The 14,543-nt window shown below is 35.1% G+C and overlaps 1 protein-coding gene across 27 annotated transcripts in view; it reads right to left on the reverse strand.

Moving 5' to 3' along the window:
- SUPT3H (SPT3 homolog, SAGA and STAGA complex component) overlaps window positions 1–14,543 on the reverse strand; it is a 465,972-nt gene that overhangs the window by 145,426 nt on the left and 306,003 nt on the right. For all 27 annotated transcript variants that reach the window (XM_070244677.1, XM_070244690.1, XM_023624265.2 and 24 more), the window contains 2 exons: window positions 9,119–9,205; window positions 5,730–5,820 (listed from right to left, as the gene is read on the reverse strand). In XM_070244677.1, coding sequence (XP_070100778.1) covers window positions 5,730–5,820; window positions 9,119–9,205 — 178 coding nt within the window. The remainder of the gene's footprint in view (window positions 1–5,729; window positions 5,821–9,118; window positions 9,206–14,543) is intronic.

Raw genomic sequence — 14,543 nt, forward strand, 5'->3', positions numbered from 1 at the left:
ATTAACTTTAGCTTACTGTAACTTTTTTACTTTATAAACTTTAATTTTTTTAACTTTCTGATTCTTTTGTAATAACTTAGCTTAAAATACAAATACATTGTACAGCTGTACAAAAAATTCTTTCTTTATACCTTTATTCTATAAGCTTTTATTTTTAAATTTTTTTTTAACTTTTTAAACTTTTTTGTTAAAGACACAAACACACATATCAGCCTAGGCCTAGACAGGGTCAGGATCATCAATATCACTGTCTTCCACCTCCATGTCTTGCCCCACTGGAAGGTCTTCAGGGGCAGTAACACACACAAGCTGTCATCTCCTATGATAACAATGTCTTCTTCTGGAATACCTCTTGAAGGACCTGCCTGAGACTCTTCTTGAAGAGGTGTCACTCTTTCCAGAAGTAAGTCTATGGTGGTTTGTTTCTTTTTTCGTCAAGATTTGCTTGTAAGCAGATAATGCACCATGAACATTCCTCTCTATTAATGAAAATCTTTCAGTGTTAGGGTCCATGTTTTCCAACTTTTTGAGGAATTTGCTGAAGTTTACAAAAGTACAAAAGTTCTGCTAAACCCTTTCACTGTGAATTTTCTTAGGGGTTCTTTTTCTTCTCTTGTGGTTTTCTTTTCTCTTGCCTCCTCTTCAGCTATGCATTCCTGTTCCAATTCCACCAACTCCCCACTAGTCTACTCCTCAAGAATCACTTCTAGGAGCTCCTCAGTGTCATCCTCACCCACACCCAAATTAAAGTTGTTTGCCATCAAGCACAGTCTTGTTGATTTTTGCAACCTCTTCATCCTCGGCAAATCCTTTGAAGTCATGGTTGAATCTCTAGGATGTGTTCTTCCAGATGCCAATCATACACTCCTTGGTGACATCACCCCAAGCAATGTTCCTGATGGTCACAGATGTTATAATCCTTCCAGAATTGCATCAGTATCTTCTCAGTGTCTTCCTCAGTTGCAGCAATAGCCTGGGCAAAGGTTCTCCTCAGGTAGTTGGCCTTAAAAGCTGCTAGAACTCCTTGATCCATTGGTTGGATCAAAAAAGTGGTGTTTGGAGGGAAAACACTGCTTTGATATAGGGAGGAATATTATTAATAAAAGGAAGATGTCCGGGAGCATTATCAAGCAAAACCTTGAAAGGTACATTAGTCTCCAAACAGTAGTTCTCCATTTCGCCGGTAGAGCAATTCAGGAGGGCATCTTAGAAGAGGAGCTAGGTCATCCATGACTTCTTATTGCTTCTGTAGTACACTGGCAGTGAGTGCTTACTGATATGCTTGAAGGCCCTGGGGTTCTTACTGTACCAGATCACAAAGGGTTTCCATTGGTAGCCTACAGCATTGCCTCCAAGCAAGACTGCCATCTTGTCCTTAAAAGCCTTGAAACCTGGTACTGACTTGGTCACAGACCACCACTCAGTTTCATACTATGTAATGAATAACGATTCTTGAATTGTTTAAACCACCCACAGCTAGCAATAAATTCAACATCATAGTTGGGTCCAGGCTTTTCTTCCAACATCACAACATCTTTGCTTTGGCCATGATCATCATGGCACTGAGAGGGATATGCTTCTGTGTCTGATCTTCAATCCACATCATTAAAAGTTCCTCCAAGTCTGATTATAATGGGCCCTTCTCAAAATTTTGTTAGTGTCATTGCCTTCAAAGAAGCAGATCCTTTAACAGCTTCTGTCACTTTGTTCTTGTTCTTCAAGATTGTAGCTGTGCTGGAATGGGACATGCCTGACTGGTAAGCAACAACTATCACTCATTTTCCAACTTCATAGTCCTTAATCACTTTAATTTTGTTTGCAGGTCAATCATGCAATGTGGCCTCTTACCTGGCAACATTAGCAGCGGATTTTGTATGCTTAGGGGCCATGATGAACAAAACAACAAAAGTTTAAATCAAGAACAACAGAAAATGATGCAATTGAGAGACATGATAAACAAGAGATGTATGAGGCTGCTGCTGGTGTAACAGGGCATACTGTTTTACGGTAAACATTTTTTTTAAGTAGAAAGAATATACTCTAAAATAACAGTAAAAAGCATAGTATAATAAATACATAAACCAGTAACATAGTTGTTTATTATCTTATCAAGTATTATGTAACGTACATAATTATATGTGCTATACTTTGATATGACTGGCAGCACAGTAAGTTTACACCAGCATCACCACAAATGTGTGAGTAAGGAGTTGTGTTACGAGGTTATAATAGTTATGATGTCACTAGGTGATAAGAATTTTTCAACTCCATTATAATCTTATGGGACCACCATCATATACATGATTGGTTGCTGACCAAACATCATTATGTGGCCGGTGACTGTAAAATGTCTGAATGTGGCTCTCTATGTGTTTATCCTACTTGCAACTTGTTGAGCTGCTTGGATGTGTAGATTAATAATTTTCATCAAAATTGGGAAGTTTTCAGTCACTATTTCTTTGAATATTTTTTCTACTCCTTTTACTCTTTCCTTTCCTTCTGGTATTCCCATTATGTGTATGTTGGCTCACTTAATGGTGTCTCATATTTCTCTGAAGTTCTGTTAATTTTTCTTCATTCTTTCTTTTCTTTGTTCTTTAGACTGCATAATCCTTAGCAATCTGTCTTCAAGTTCACTGATTCTTTCTTCTGGCAGTTCAAAGCTACTTTTGGGCCCCCTTACTGAATTTTTTTATCTGTAATTATACCTTTCAATTCTAGAAATTGTTTCTTTTTTATAATTTCTATCTCTTTATTGATATTCTCCATTTTGTTAGACATTGTAATCATACCTTCCTTTTGTTCTTTAAACATGGTTTCTTTTAGTTCTTTTAACATATTTAAAAGGTATTTTGAAGTTTTAGTCTCCTAAGTCCAACATCTGGGCCTCCTCAAAGGCATTTGTGTTGTATGCTTTTTTCCTTCCCCCTTTTTATGGATCACAAATAACTGTTTCTTTGCATGTCTAGTATTTAGCTGTTGCTGTGGAAAATGGACATTTTAGATAATATACTGTAGGAACTCTAGATAATAATTCTTTCCCCTTTGCAGGGCTTGTTGTCATTGCTTATTTGGTTGTTTATTTGGTTAGTGACTTGGCTGGATTAGTTCAATAACGTTTCTTTCCTTTGCAGTGTGCAGCCTCAGATGTTGCTCCTCAGAGGGCACAGACTTGAGCATGCAGTCTTCTTAATCACCAGGGATGACTGTGGTTTTACTAAGATTCTCTTTGGCTGTAATTTATCCTGATCTCTCCATTAAGTTTTGAGCTGGTCTGACTCTTGGTATCACACATGGCTGTTAGCTTCCACTAATTGCTGACTGATTGCTCCATCATTTTTAATAATACTCTTGGGCATGCACTGCTCCACAGACTAATCTAAATAATGTTGGGCTCTTCTGCAGAGTCAAGTTATTACCAGCCTTTACGTTTTGCTCTGACGCCAGGAAGACTCTTCTTAGTCTTCTCTTTCCTTTGTTTCTTCTGTTAAACTTTTAGCCTATGCACTGTTTTGCTTGTTGTTATTAGTATTACAGAGCTACCAGCTTCCTCTTAACTGCTCACCACCAGGATCTCCATTGTTTTTTACAACACCCTTAGGTATGCACTTCCACATGGTCTATTCCAAATAATCAGTCTCCAGAGAGAGAGAGCTGCACAGTTCTCCGTGATTAAGCCCTGCATCTCTGTCTGGACTGAACCTTTGCATCACTGTACTGGAGCTGCAGGTGGGAACAGCAATCAGCTTCTCCTGGAGAGACTCTCCTAGATCTGAGAGTGGGGAGCTGGGCAGGGATGGTAGCCACTTATCTTCTAATCTTGTCCCTTCTGGTGTGGAGCTTTACTCCCTATGAGTAAGCTAGAGTAGGGTAATCAGGGCCCAGTATTCTCAGTCTGCCACATCTAGGGTAGAGCTTCCCTATGAATAGAAGATGAATGGAAGCTCCAGTACTTTCAGTTGTACCTGAGTAGAACAGAGTTTCTGCAATACGGAGCCAGAGATGAGAAATGCTGACCTCTTGTTCCTCCTGGGGTGAAACTGTTGCCCTAGACTGGGAGCTGGAGAAGCAAGTGCCCAGTGTTATTGGGCATGGGAAGGGAAGAGAGGAGCAGGTCATGGCTCAAATGCAATAGACTCTCACTGTTCTTAATGAGATTTAGTAGATTTTCTTGATTATATGTTTCTACATTTGCTCTATGATCTTAGGACAAATTCCAGAGACTTTAAATGATCATTTTTTAAAAATTTTCACCAGTTACATGTGTTACACTGGGGAAAGAGTCTACTACACTCCTCACATGGCCATTCTAGAAGTCTCACCTCAGTATTAGATGTATTTTACCTGAGTATTTTATCTTATAAATTAGATCAAATATTTTAAAACTTTATAAGACACACAAAATTAGAAAATTTAAATGAGGATAAAGAGGAGATATTTGAAATAAATAAGGAGGAGAGGGCATTAAACTGATGATGGTATGATGGTATTAGTACAATTCAATACTAGTCTCACTACTCTGAGCTTTTCAGTGTTCAAAGCATGGTATTAACAGCTATCATTATTCAGTGGCAGGAATGTATCAGGTGCTTTTCATACATTATGTTGAACGCTCATAAGAACTCTACATGGTAAGTGGTATAATTTCTGACTTATAAATGAGAAAATTGACCCTCAAGGTCACAGAGATAAAAAGCAGAGAACTGAGATTCATTGGAATTCAGATCTGTTTTGCTCCAAGTTTATATTCTTTATGCATTAGATAAAAGGAAGGATTTAAATTCACCTGGAGAACTATTTTCCAGGAATTAAATCCTATGAGAACTGGAGGAATATTAAATAGGCAACACCAAGTAAAACATTTGATCAAAAATTTTTTTTGCATGTTATTAGACTTGCTGATTTGTTGATGGTAAATGCAAATAACTCTTTTTCTTTCGAAGTTCATTAACTCTTCAGTTGGTTTGGGGAGTTTTCTGGAACTGTCCTTAATCCAGTAGAGTTTGTTTACCTACTTTATTTATCAATGCATATATTAGCAATGAACACCACTATACAATGACTGTATTCAATAGAAAATGAATGAGTTATTTCTAAAAATATATCATATTTATTTTGATTCAATAAGTATTATTTAGTAATTATTTTCTGCTTAGCATCATTTAATTTTACAACAATAATATTTTTTCTCAATATTCTAAAATGGGGAATTGAGTTGGAAAATGAGAAAAGGAAACTTTTCTACTCTGTTAGGCTTTTTGTTAGATTTCAAACAGCACAGAAATAACACATCACAATGAGGTGACTTTCCATCAGAAAACATATCACATACTTCCAATAATAAATTAATAAAAACCCATGTGTCCATTTCAAAGATATTTTATAACAGTTCTGGCTCCCTACATCCACGACAGAAAAACTACAGTTGCTAAAATCAATTATGTTTTAAATCAACACAGTTTTCTTAGTTTCATGATATTCTGATGTAAAGCAGGACATATTACCAAAAGAAAGAACTGAAATTCCAGATTACTATGAAGTCACATACATAAAAAATCACAAGGTTAACTTGCCAACTAATAAATATTTGGATAATTTCTAAACTATGTAATTTAATGGAAGTACATATATTTTACTCTGATGGGAATGTCTACATAAACATTGCATAAATGTGTCATCCAGCATAGATGTGTCATATTGTTTTCAGTTTGGTGTTTTGTTTAGGTTACCTTCCAGGAGATCATCCTCGTCTATGCCTTTGACAATCTTTGATTTGTAGTCTCGGAAAAACATGTATTTTAGCAGTCTTCTAAGTTTTTTCTATTAAAAATATGAAATAAGTAAATAAGAAACCTCATACATACATTCACTTTACTGATTAAAGACTACAACGATAACCAAATTTAATAAACTTGTATTCCAGGATCATTGGGGAAAATACAGCAAGTCTCAGAATAATACTCTAAAATTTTAATTTTTAATGTAGTCATTAAATTAAACATAAAAGATAAAACACAAACACTTTTAAAAGCATGTTTCATTTGCAAGTACCCAGATGCTCCAAATCACAGGGCCAGCCCCCACGTTTTTAATCTTATAAAAAGTTTTAAATTTTTTCTGCAAATTGTGATAAATATCAAATTTTCTATCCTAAGCTAACTATATTGACTATAGAATTTTGTAAACACTCAAGACCAAATTTTATTTTTAAAAATGATTTATAAACATCTAGATGAGGAGTTTGTAACAACTGCTCTAAAAAGTTAAGCACTCTCCTTTTTATTGTTTTTTATTCTCTGAAAATCTTTTATTTAAATGAGTTGGTTTATATTTTATATTTCTAGAAAACATTCTGTAATCTGAAGAACATACTTTTATGAAACTCAAAGCTGATGAATGATAGTTGGATCTTAATGATGGCTTTCTTTAGGTTTATTAGAAGACCACAATACTGCTTAACTTTAGAAGTCACTGACGGGGGCAAGCCCGGTGGCACAGTGGTTAAGTGCACACGTTCTGCTTTGGCGGCCTGGGGTCCGCCGGTTCGGATCCTGGGTGAGGACCATGGCATAGCTCATCAAGCCATGCTGTGGCAGATGTCCCACATATAAAGTAGAGGACGATGGGCACGGATGTTAGCTCAGGGCTAGTCTTCCTCAGCAAAAAGAGGAGGATTGGCAGATATTAGCTCAGGGTTGATCTTCCTCAAAAAAAATAAATAAATAAAAGTCACTGATGATACTTTTTAATTTGTTGTGTGCTTACACTTAGAATGTATTATTACTGGTTCTTGGCTTTCGGATTGAAGATTCCTAATAGTAGATGAAATATATTGTATTTCATGAAGTTCTTTTACATGTGCATCATTTGATATTCATAATAGACCTGCGATGCAGACAAATATAATTATCTCCTTTTTATGTGTAGAGAAAATGAGGTTAAAAACCGTCTTACAACTAGCGCTTAACAGGGCCCCAGAAGTAGAACATAGAACCTTTGAATCTCAGTTTCTTTATCTACAACGAAAGGAAAAGTAACAACCTTACAGGACTATTGGGAGGAATAAATGAAAGAATGCGTGAAGCTGCCTAGTGCAATATGTAAAACATGGTAGGCGGTCAAAAAATACTGGTTGAATATAAAGTGAAATTATTAAGAGAAAAAACATACGCCTGTATGCAGATCTTTCGCTACCCTTCTTTTCTCTTTGCTCTGATTCCATTCGGTACTTTAAATTTTACTTTGTCTTCTATTACACCTATGGAATCTACTTCAAATACTGTTTGGAGTATGTCAGCATATAAATAAAATTATTATTTTGAGGAGAAAGATGAGAACATTGGAACTATCATATTACAGCTATGCTCTCGGTTGCTAAAAAGATTCTAGTTAAGAGTCCCTCTGGACAACAGAAAGTCATTGTCAATTAGTGTATGTTCCTGAAGTTTCAATATGATTTGAAATTTTGACTTCTCCAAAAGGCAGGAAAAAGTGTCAGTGTGGACTGCTTTTTATGCTCACCACTTTAGCTTTTAGTGAAAAAAAAAATGACCGGACAGATTCAGTAAAGTGCTAATGCTGACTCTACCCTTCTCCACCTGCCTGAAGAGAGAATCTTGGCTCAGGATCCTCATTTCTGCCAACAGCACCCTGAGGCTTCTTCCTCACAGCACCACTCTGTAGACTGCCTGTTTCTCTGTAGTCCTCCAACTATCATGAAATCACCAAATCCCGCATACTCTTACTCTTCACTATCTTTCTGAATTTTTCCTTCTTCTCCACTTCCAGAGCCATCATACTAATCATATTTTGCCTTGATTACACTAACAGCATCCTGGTTAGTTCCTTTGCATTTGGTCCATTCTACATATGACTGTATGTCTCACCCTAGGCAGAAACCTCCACTTCAACAAATCCTACAGTCTCTCCACCAAATTACACAGCCTTAAAATTCTTTGAGTCTTAAAATGCTTCTTTAACTAAATCTTACAGATTTCCTAAACTCGATTACAGCTTCTTGATAGTGAAGACACTTCCTTTCTCTTCCATTATATTCCTCATACTATCTAAGAGTTAATGAACTAAAAATTTATAAAATTTACAGTAGACTGGTCAAGGTACAGTTTGTAAAACTCTGAATCTCACTGCATAGGAAGAGAAAATACTTGGTCCAAGTTTAGTCAACCTTCAGTCAATCAGAATGAAAGGTTTTACAGATATGAAGTAACTGGACAGCAGAAAGGATATTACAAGGTTATTCAAAAGGTCAGAGGAGACTGCCTTCTGACGAAAGTCAGAGCTACAAGCATACAAAAATGGTGGAAAAGCAATAGTTAAGTGTATGAAAAGGGCAGGGAGAAACAATGGAGAAGTGAGGAGGGCACACTGGGAACTAAGCACTGCTTGTTCACTTCGGATGGCATCTACTATAACACACCGTGGTTACTCACAGTTCGTTTTTTATATGTAACCTGCAAATGAAACTTTTATTAAAAACATGTAAAATATTATTTTCAACTAGCTACTCATAAAAGATCGTTATGACAAAATTAGACATGTAAATACCAGCTGAAATATTTTAATACCTGAGTTCAAAGAGTAAGAAAGGTAGATCTTTAATTATAAAAAAAACCCCAGACATTATGGTATATATTTATGCTATTGGAATAGTCATCTTGATTGATTTGTTTTTTCCTATAAACCAGGGTCACAGAATAAACCTTGTATTTCAAGTTAAAAAAATTACTCCATGAAAGCCTGTAATCCTGTATAAAATTAGAAGTAAATATGCCATTCAGTTATATCCCACTTATCATAACAAAGCAGAGTCAACATACACTGAATATTATATAGCAATGAAAATGTCTACATAGGTATGTAAAGATAAGTGAGAATTAGTTGTTAGCAGTTTTACATAAGCACTTTTGCCCATGTAAAAATAAATATCAATTCTCTTGTAGGAAACCATTTTGTTGTGCCAACTATGAAGACTAAGACTTAGTTCAATAGTTACGATTCCAATTTGAAAGCTATGTAACAAGAATACATGATTTCCTTATATAAGTGTAATTAAGCATCAAGCATGGCATTTTAATACAAGAAAACTGTTTTATATTACCTTATCTTTGCGCATCAAAAACAGAAGATCTTCATCAGAGATTACCCTTGCTCCCCGAAGCCGAGAAACTTCAGCAGCTTGCTGTAACTAACAACAAAGGAAATTTAGGAATTTTTTTCAATATCTAAATTAAATGTACCACAGTCATGATGTCTCAAGAGAGATAGATACACTAAGAGTTAAAAACCTTTGGGAATAATCCAGCAATCACACTACTGCTTTTAAAAGCAAAATGTCTTATGTTTTAAAGTATAAAAAATGCAATTAAATTAACTTATAAGCCCACCTGTAACTGATACAATAAACAGAAATCCTTGATTTCTTTCATGCAAAAGAAAAATCATGTGCAGCTTCTAGAAATGCACTAATGCACCTGAAAATAATTTTATGAAATTTTATCCTCATATCCATGTGAGCAATGGTTTCACTCAGTATCACTAGTTGAATAAGCATATTATTAATCTGAGCTCCCATGCTGGTATGATTTGAAATAGGCCCATTCAGAACTTTAAAAGATCAACAAAAACAGTAGCTGTTTCTAATATCCAAAGGAAAAAAAATAGTTTTAGTTTTGGCAAGTCTTTAGTGGGCAAAGGATTCAGTCCATAAATCATAATACTGGACTGCATTAATTTCTTTCCACACTAATCGCATGCACACAAAAAGTTAACTGTGTCTGGAATGCACAACACAAAACATGCTGCATGAAAAGTTAGATTCCCCCTGAAATGTTCATCTGGGCACTTATATCTACAAAGTTGAGAGCTTTCTGGAATTCAGAAGTCCTAGAAACACAATCTTACTTGAAAATGACCTGGAAAATAGAAGAATGTGAAAAATGATAGCTCTATTTTTTGGCACAAGCAAAATCAGTCTCTTATTTTGATTAGTTGGAAGAAACATAAAATAAGTCCAGCTGAAAAAAATAAAGATGCTGGAGAAAACACTACAAAAATGTGCCCGTAACTTCTTCCAAATTTGATCAAACCATGGTGATTGCACCAAACCAACTTTATCCAACATTACAAAAATATTTACATATAAAAGCAGTTCATGAATGCATTCTTCTTTGAAAGGACTAAATCTAATACATATTCCTGAGAATCAATCTTTAAAAAGTGACACACTGTTATCTTAACAATTATAAGAAATCAAATAGTGCATTTGTACTAAAGAAATTCTGCTTGAATGTTTAAGCGATTTTGGTAAGTAAGCTTCAAACCTTGTCTAAATACACAGACTACAAAATAGACTATAAACTCCCTATGTGTCAGCCTTACCACTGGATTTCCTGGATACTGGTGGTTGGTATATAAACATAATTCTACCTAAATATAGAAATTTAAATTTAACTGTGAACCATTTAAAAAGAAATCTTGGGGAAAAGGTTTTTAAAAAGATGACATATCTACCCAGAAAGAAACTAACAGTTTTCAGCAGGAAAAATTTGAACATATTTTTCTAAAAAATGGAAGTGTCACAGAAATATGTGTATATGTGTTTTTTCAAATAAAAACATTTCTATCATAGTCTAAAATACATGCAATCAGTGTGAGGAAGAATATGGGCTCTATATCCGTTTGTCTGGACACAGAGAGAGAACCACAAGGCAGCAATGTCAAATAACTTTATATTTTCTTAAATGGAGGATGGAGATGATTTGAAAACTATAAAGTACTATACACATATAAGTAATTTTACTCATGTTAAGAATGGATCAGGATAAATAAATGTCCTTAAATAGTTTTCCCAATTCATCAATTGTTTATCCACATTACGTCTAAATAATCTGTATTTATATCACTCTCCAAAATATCAGTTTATAAATACATTAACTTGGAAAAGAAAGAAAATGGAAAATAAACACGGAAGATTTAGATATTTTAAAACTATTTCAAAACCAGTACATAACTATTGTAGGGATCTAGAATTTCTGTCATGGTTATGTTGTCATAACCAGCAGGAAAACTTCATCTTTCGTTTTCATCTACCGGATTTACTCATCTCCCTCACTTAACCTAGGACCCATACCGGCACTAGCACTGCTAGCACTCTCCAGCATGCCTTGGACTCCCATGACGTGAATCCTTGGGACTGAAAGCTCATTGTGTTACCCCACCAAGCCGATCTGGCCCTGATGTGTTCCGTGCTCCAAAACCACCTCTTTCAAACTATGACCTCCTCCTCTCTACCAAGGGAGGAGACCAATCTTATTAGCTAATTACAGCAATCACATTAATGTTTGCATTACCTACTGGCTTACTTCTAGAAATTTGTGCCTATGCCTACCAGAAAGAGTACAGAAATTCTTCTTTAACACCATGAGCTTAAAAAACAGGCTAGCAGCTTGGCAGTCCAGTTTCACAGGATGCTGAGCTCAGGACTGGTAAATTTAATGTGAAAGCAATACTAGAACCAGGACATCAAAAATCACAAAATATTCCTAATACCTTAAGAAATTCCTCAATTTCTTAATCCTTGACAATAAATGGAAGTTCTACTAAATATTCACTGTAGCAAAGTAAGTATTTCTGGCAGCAATTTAAATAATACGAAAAACGGTACATTTTTCAAACTTTTTCATTACAATCAAAGTAGTATACATTTAATTGTGTTATAAAATATGCAAGAAATGGCAGAGCAGAGGAATATTTTAAGACTAAACACTAGTTGAACAAGTATACAAAAGTAATTTTCTTAACTATATGGATAAAAGTATGGTAATAGTAACCTTACGGAGATTTGTTTGCAACTTAGGGAAATATTTTGCTAAAAGACATTATTATTCTACCACAATAGTAACTCTTTTACTATTAATAGTAACTCTTTATTTGTTCTTTCTGACATTATTTCTATTCTTCAAAGTAAACGAAAAATAATATTAAACTTGTAAGAACTCTTTAAAGGACAAAAATTTCCCCTAGCATATCAAAACTCTTGCTTGTATTTTAAATATTTTATGATACTTTATTTGGAGGTTGAGCATTAAAAGGTACACTTTAAGCTTCATCTTTGATGCCTCATCTTAAATGCCTCATCTCTGATCCCACAAATAAATTTCTTCTCAACTTCTCATTGCTATCAACAACACTAACATTCAAACTCATTTTTTTTCCTCACTCTATTGTATTTTCACCAACTTCTGTTGATTTTCTTGTTTGTTTTAATCTGCTCAGGGTCTGGAATTTGTTCTCTATTTCCACACTATTCATCCTAATCCAGGCCTTTGGGGCTTTTCGCTTATTGGTTTTTAAATTTCAACGCCTCCAAATTGTGATGCATCCTAGATTTAAGTGCTAAAATGATCTTCCTTAAATATAATGTCCACAGTTCTTGTTCCAGGATCTATGACAACTCATTATCCAACTTCAATGTGGTCTTTGAAGCCTGACTGACTCAGATTTTTCCCTATATCCTCATTCTCATTATATTTCTTGTTTTTCTCTCATATTACTCTACATTTAAGCTCCAATAATTTCAGTTCTATCTTTACGCCTTTGTGTACTTGTGACAGTTAGTTAATTTTATGTGTCATCTTGACTGGGCTACGGGGTGCCCAGACATTTGGTCAAACATTATTCCACGTGTGACTGTGAGGGCATTTCTGGATGAGATTAACATTTGAAATGGTACAGGAGGAAAGCGGATGGCCCTTCCTAATATGGGTGAGCTTCAGTCAGTCAGCTGAAAACCTGAAAAGTACAAAAAGGCTCAGTGCCTTGAACTGGGGCAGGCATCTTTTCCAGTCTTCTGACTTGGACTGAAGCACCTCCCGATTCTCAGGTCTTTGGACTTGGACTGGAACTAGACTTTGCCTCCCCAGGGTTTCCAACTTGCCAGCTACAGAATTTAGGACTTCTCAGACTCCATAATCATATAAGCCAATTCCTCATAATCAATCAATTAAGTAATCTATGTATACACACACACACATCCTATTGGTTCTGTTTTTCCGGAGAACCCTGACTAATACACTACTATACTCAAATTATGAGAAATTCTTGATTCTTTATGGGATGCAGTACTTTCTTCTTTAAAGTATAGGCTTCAAAATAATTTTCTCCAAGAAAGAAGACCTATGATTACCTTCACAGAGTAGTGTTTATCTATCCTAGGCATGGAACTTATATACTCAGTTTACAATATCTTTAAGTATACTTGTCAACAAGTTTCTTCTTTATTTTCCTCAACCAGTTACCTAACACTCTTACCTCCCAAGTTCCTTTTGAATAATACCTCTAGTCCAGGACCACCTTTCCCCAACAGGCAGGTTATAAATGTATGTTAAATGTTGGCAATCCATTTCCCCTCAACAAGTTTCAGTTTCCCATTTATAATATAAATGAATTGGGCTAGACGAAGTCAATAACCCTTGCATTTGGCTGGAGCCCACGTAAATTCAGCAGAAAGATTTCTCTAAAGTTACAAAAGGTTTTAAAAGTACAGCAAAATTAATTTGACGATTTCACAATCATTAAAATCCTGAAAGTATTCCATTTTAACCACACTTCTGTTATACCTCTTTCCTCTGGGTTCTAGCTAAACTGCTGGATCTTTCCTTTTTGAGGGTAAATAGTAAATAAGTAAATAGTAAAAGGCAAGAGTTGTTGAAAGCTATGTCATGAAGAGGCAAAATCTTAGCCCAGGTGACAATCTGGGCTAAGATTTATTTGTCTTTCTATTCATTGGTCTATCATGGATCATTTAACAGGCCAGATTCTAGGCAACACTATGAAAGGACAGTTCTGCTTGTAAGGAATACTTGTCAGCCATAGATAGCCTCAAATAGATAATTATCCATAGATAATTCTCCCTGAATCCTCCATGTTGTGACTGAAGGAACTTGGAGTTAGGAAATCTGGAATCCAGTTCTAGCTCTACCACTAAGTAAACTGTATAATCTTAAAAATATCAAATAACTTCTCTAGATTTGTAGGTTTATAGGTTTCTCTTCTGTCAGAAATGAGTAACCAATAATTTTAATCACTAGTAGAAGAGTTAATAACCTTAGTAGTAATAATAGCTACCACTTATTGAGTACCTAATTTGTACCAGCCACTGTGCTATGCGTGTTACAAATATTTAATTCTAATTTAATTCCAATATTCAATTTTAATTCTAATGTTACAATGTATACATTAAAAGTCAAATAATACTATAAGTTTTATAGGGATAGACAGGAATATCTTGCCACACTTCTTTCCAATGCGTAATTCTGCTTCTAGAGGCAACTGCTTTCTACTCTTTTAGCTTGTTCTTCTATCGTTTACCTCCATATTTGAAACATGTTTATAACACTTGTTTTCTTTATTTTCCAGCTTTAAACACTGTTAAGGACTTCTTACTAGGGAAGATGAAGATTTAGTGTTCTCAGATGCCTCATATTTAACCATCTCTTTCCTCCTCTATTGATCTTTTTACAAAA

Source organism: Equus caballus, chromosome 20 (assembly GCF_041296265.1).
Source record: "Equus caballus isolate H_3958 breed thoroughbred chromosome 20, TB-T2T, whole genome shotgun sequence".
Taxonomy (NCBI): domain Eukaryota; kingdom Metazoa; phylum Chordata; class Mammalia; order Perissodactyla; family Equidae; genus Equus; species Equus caballus.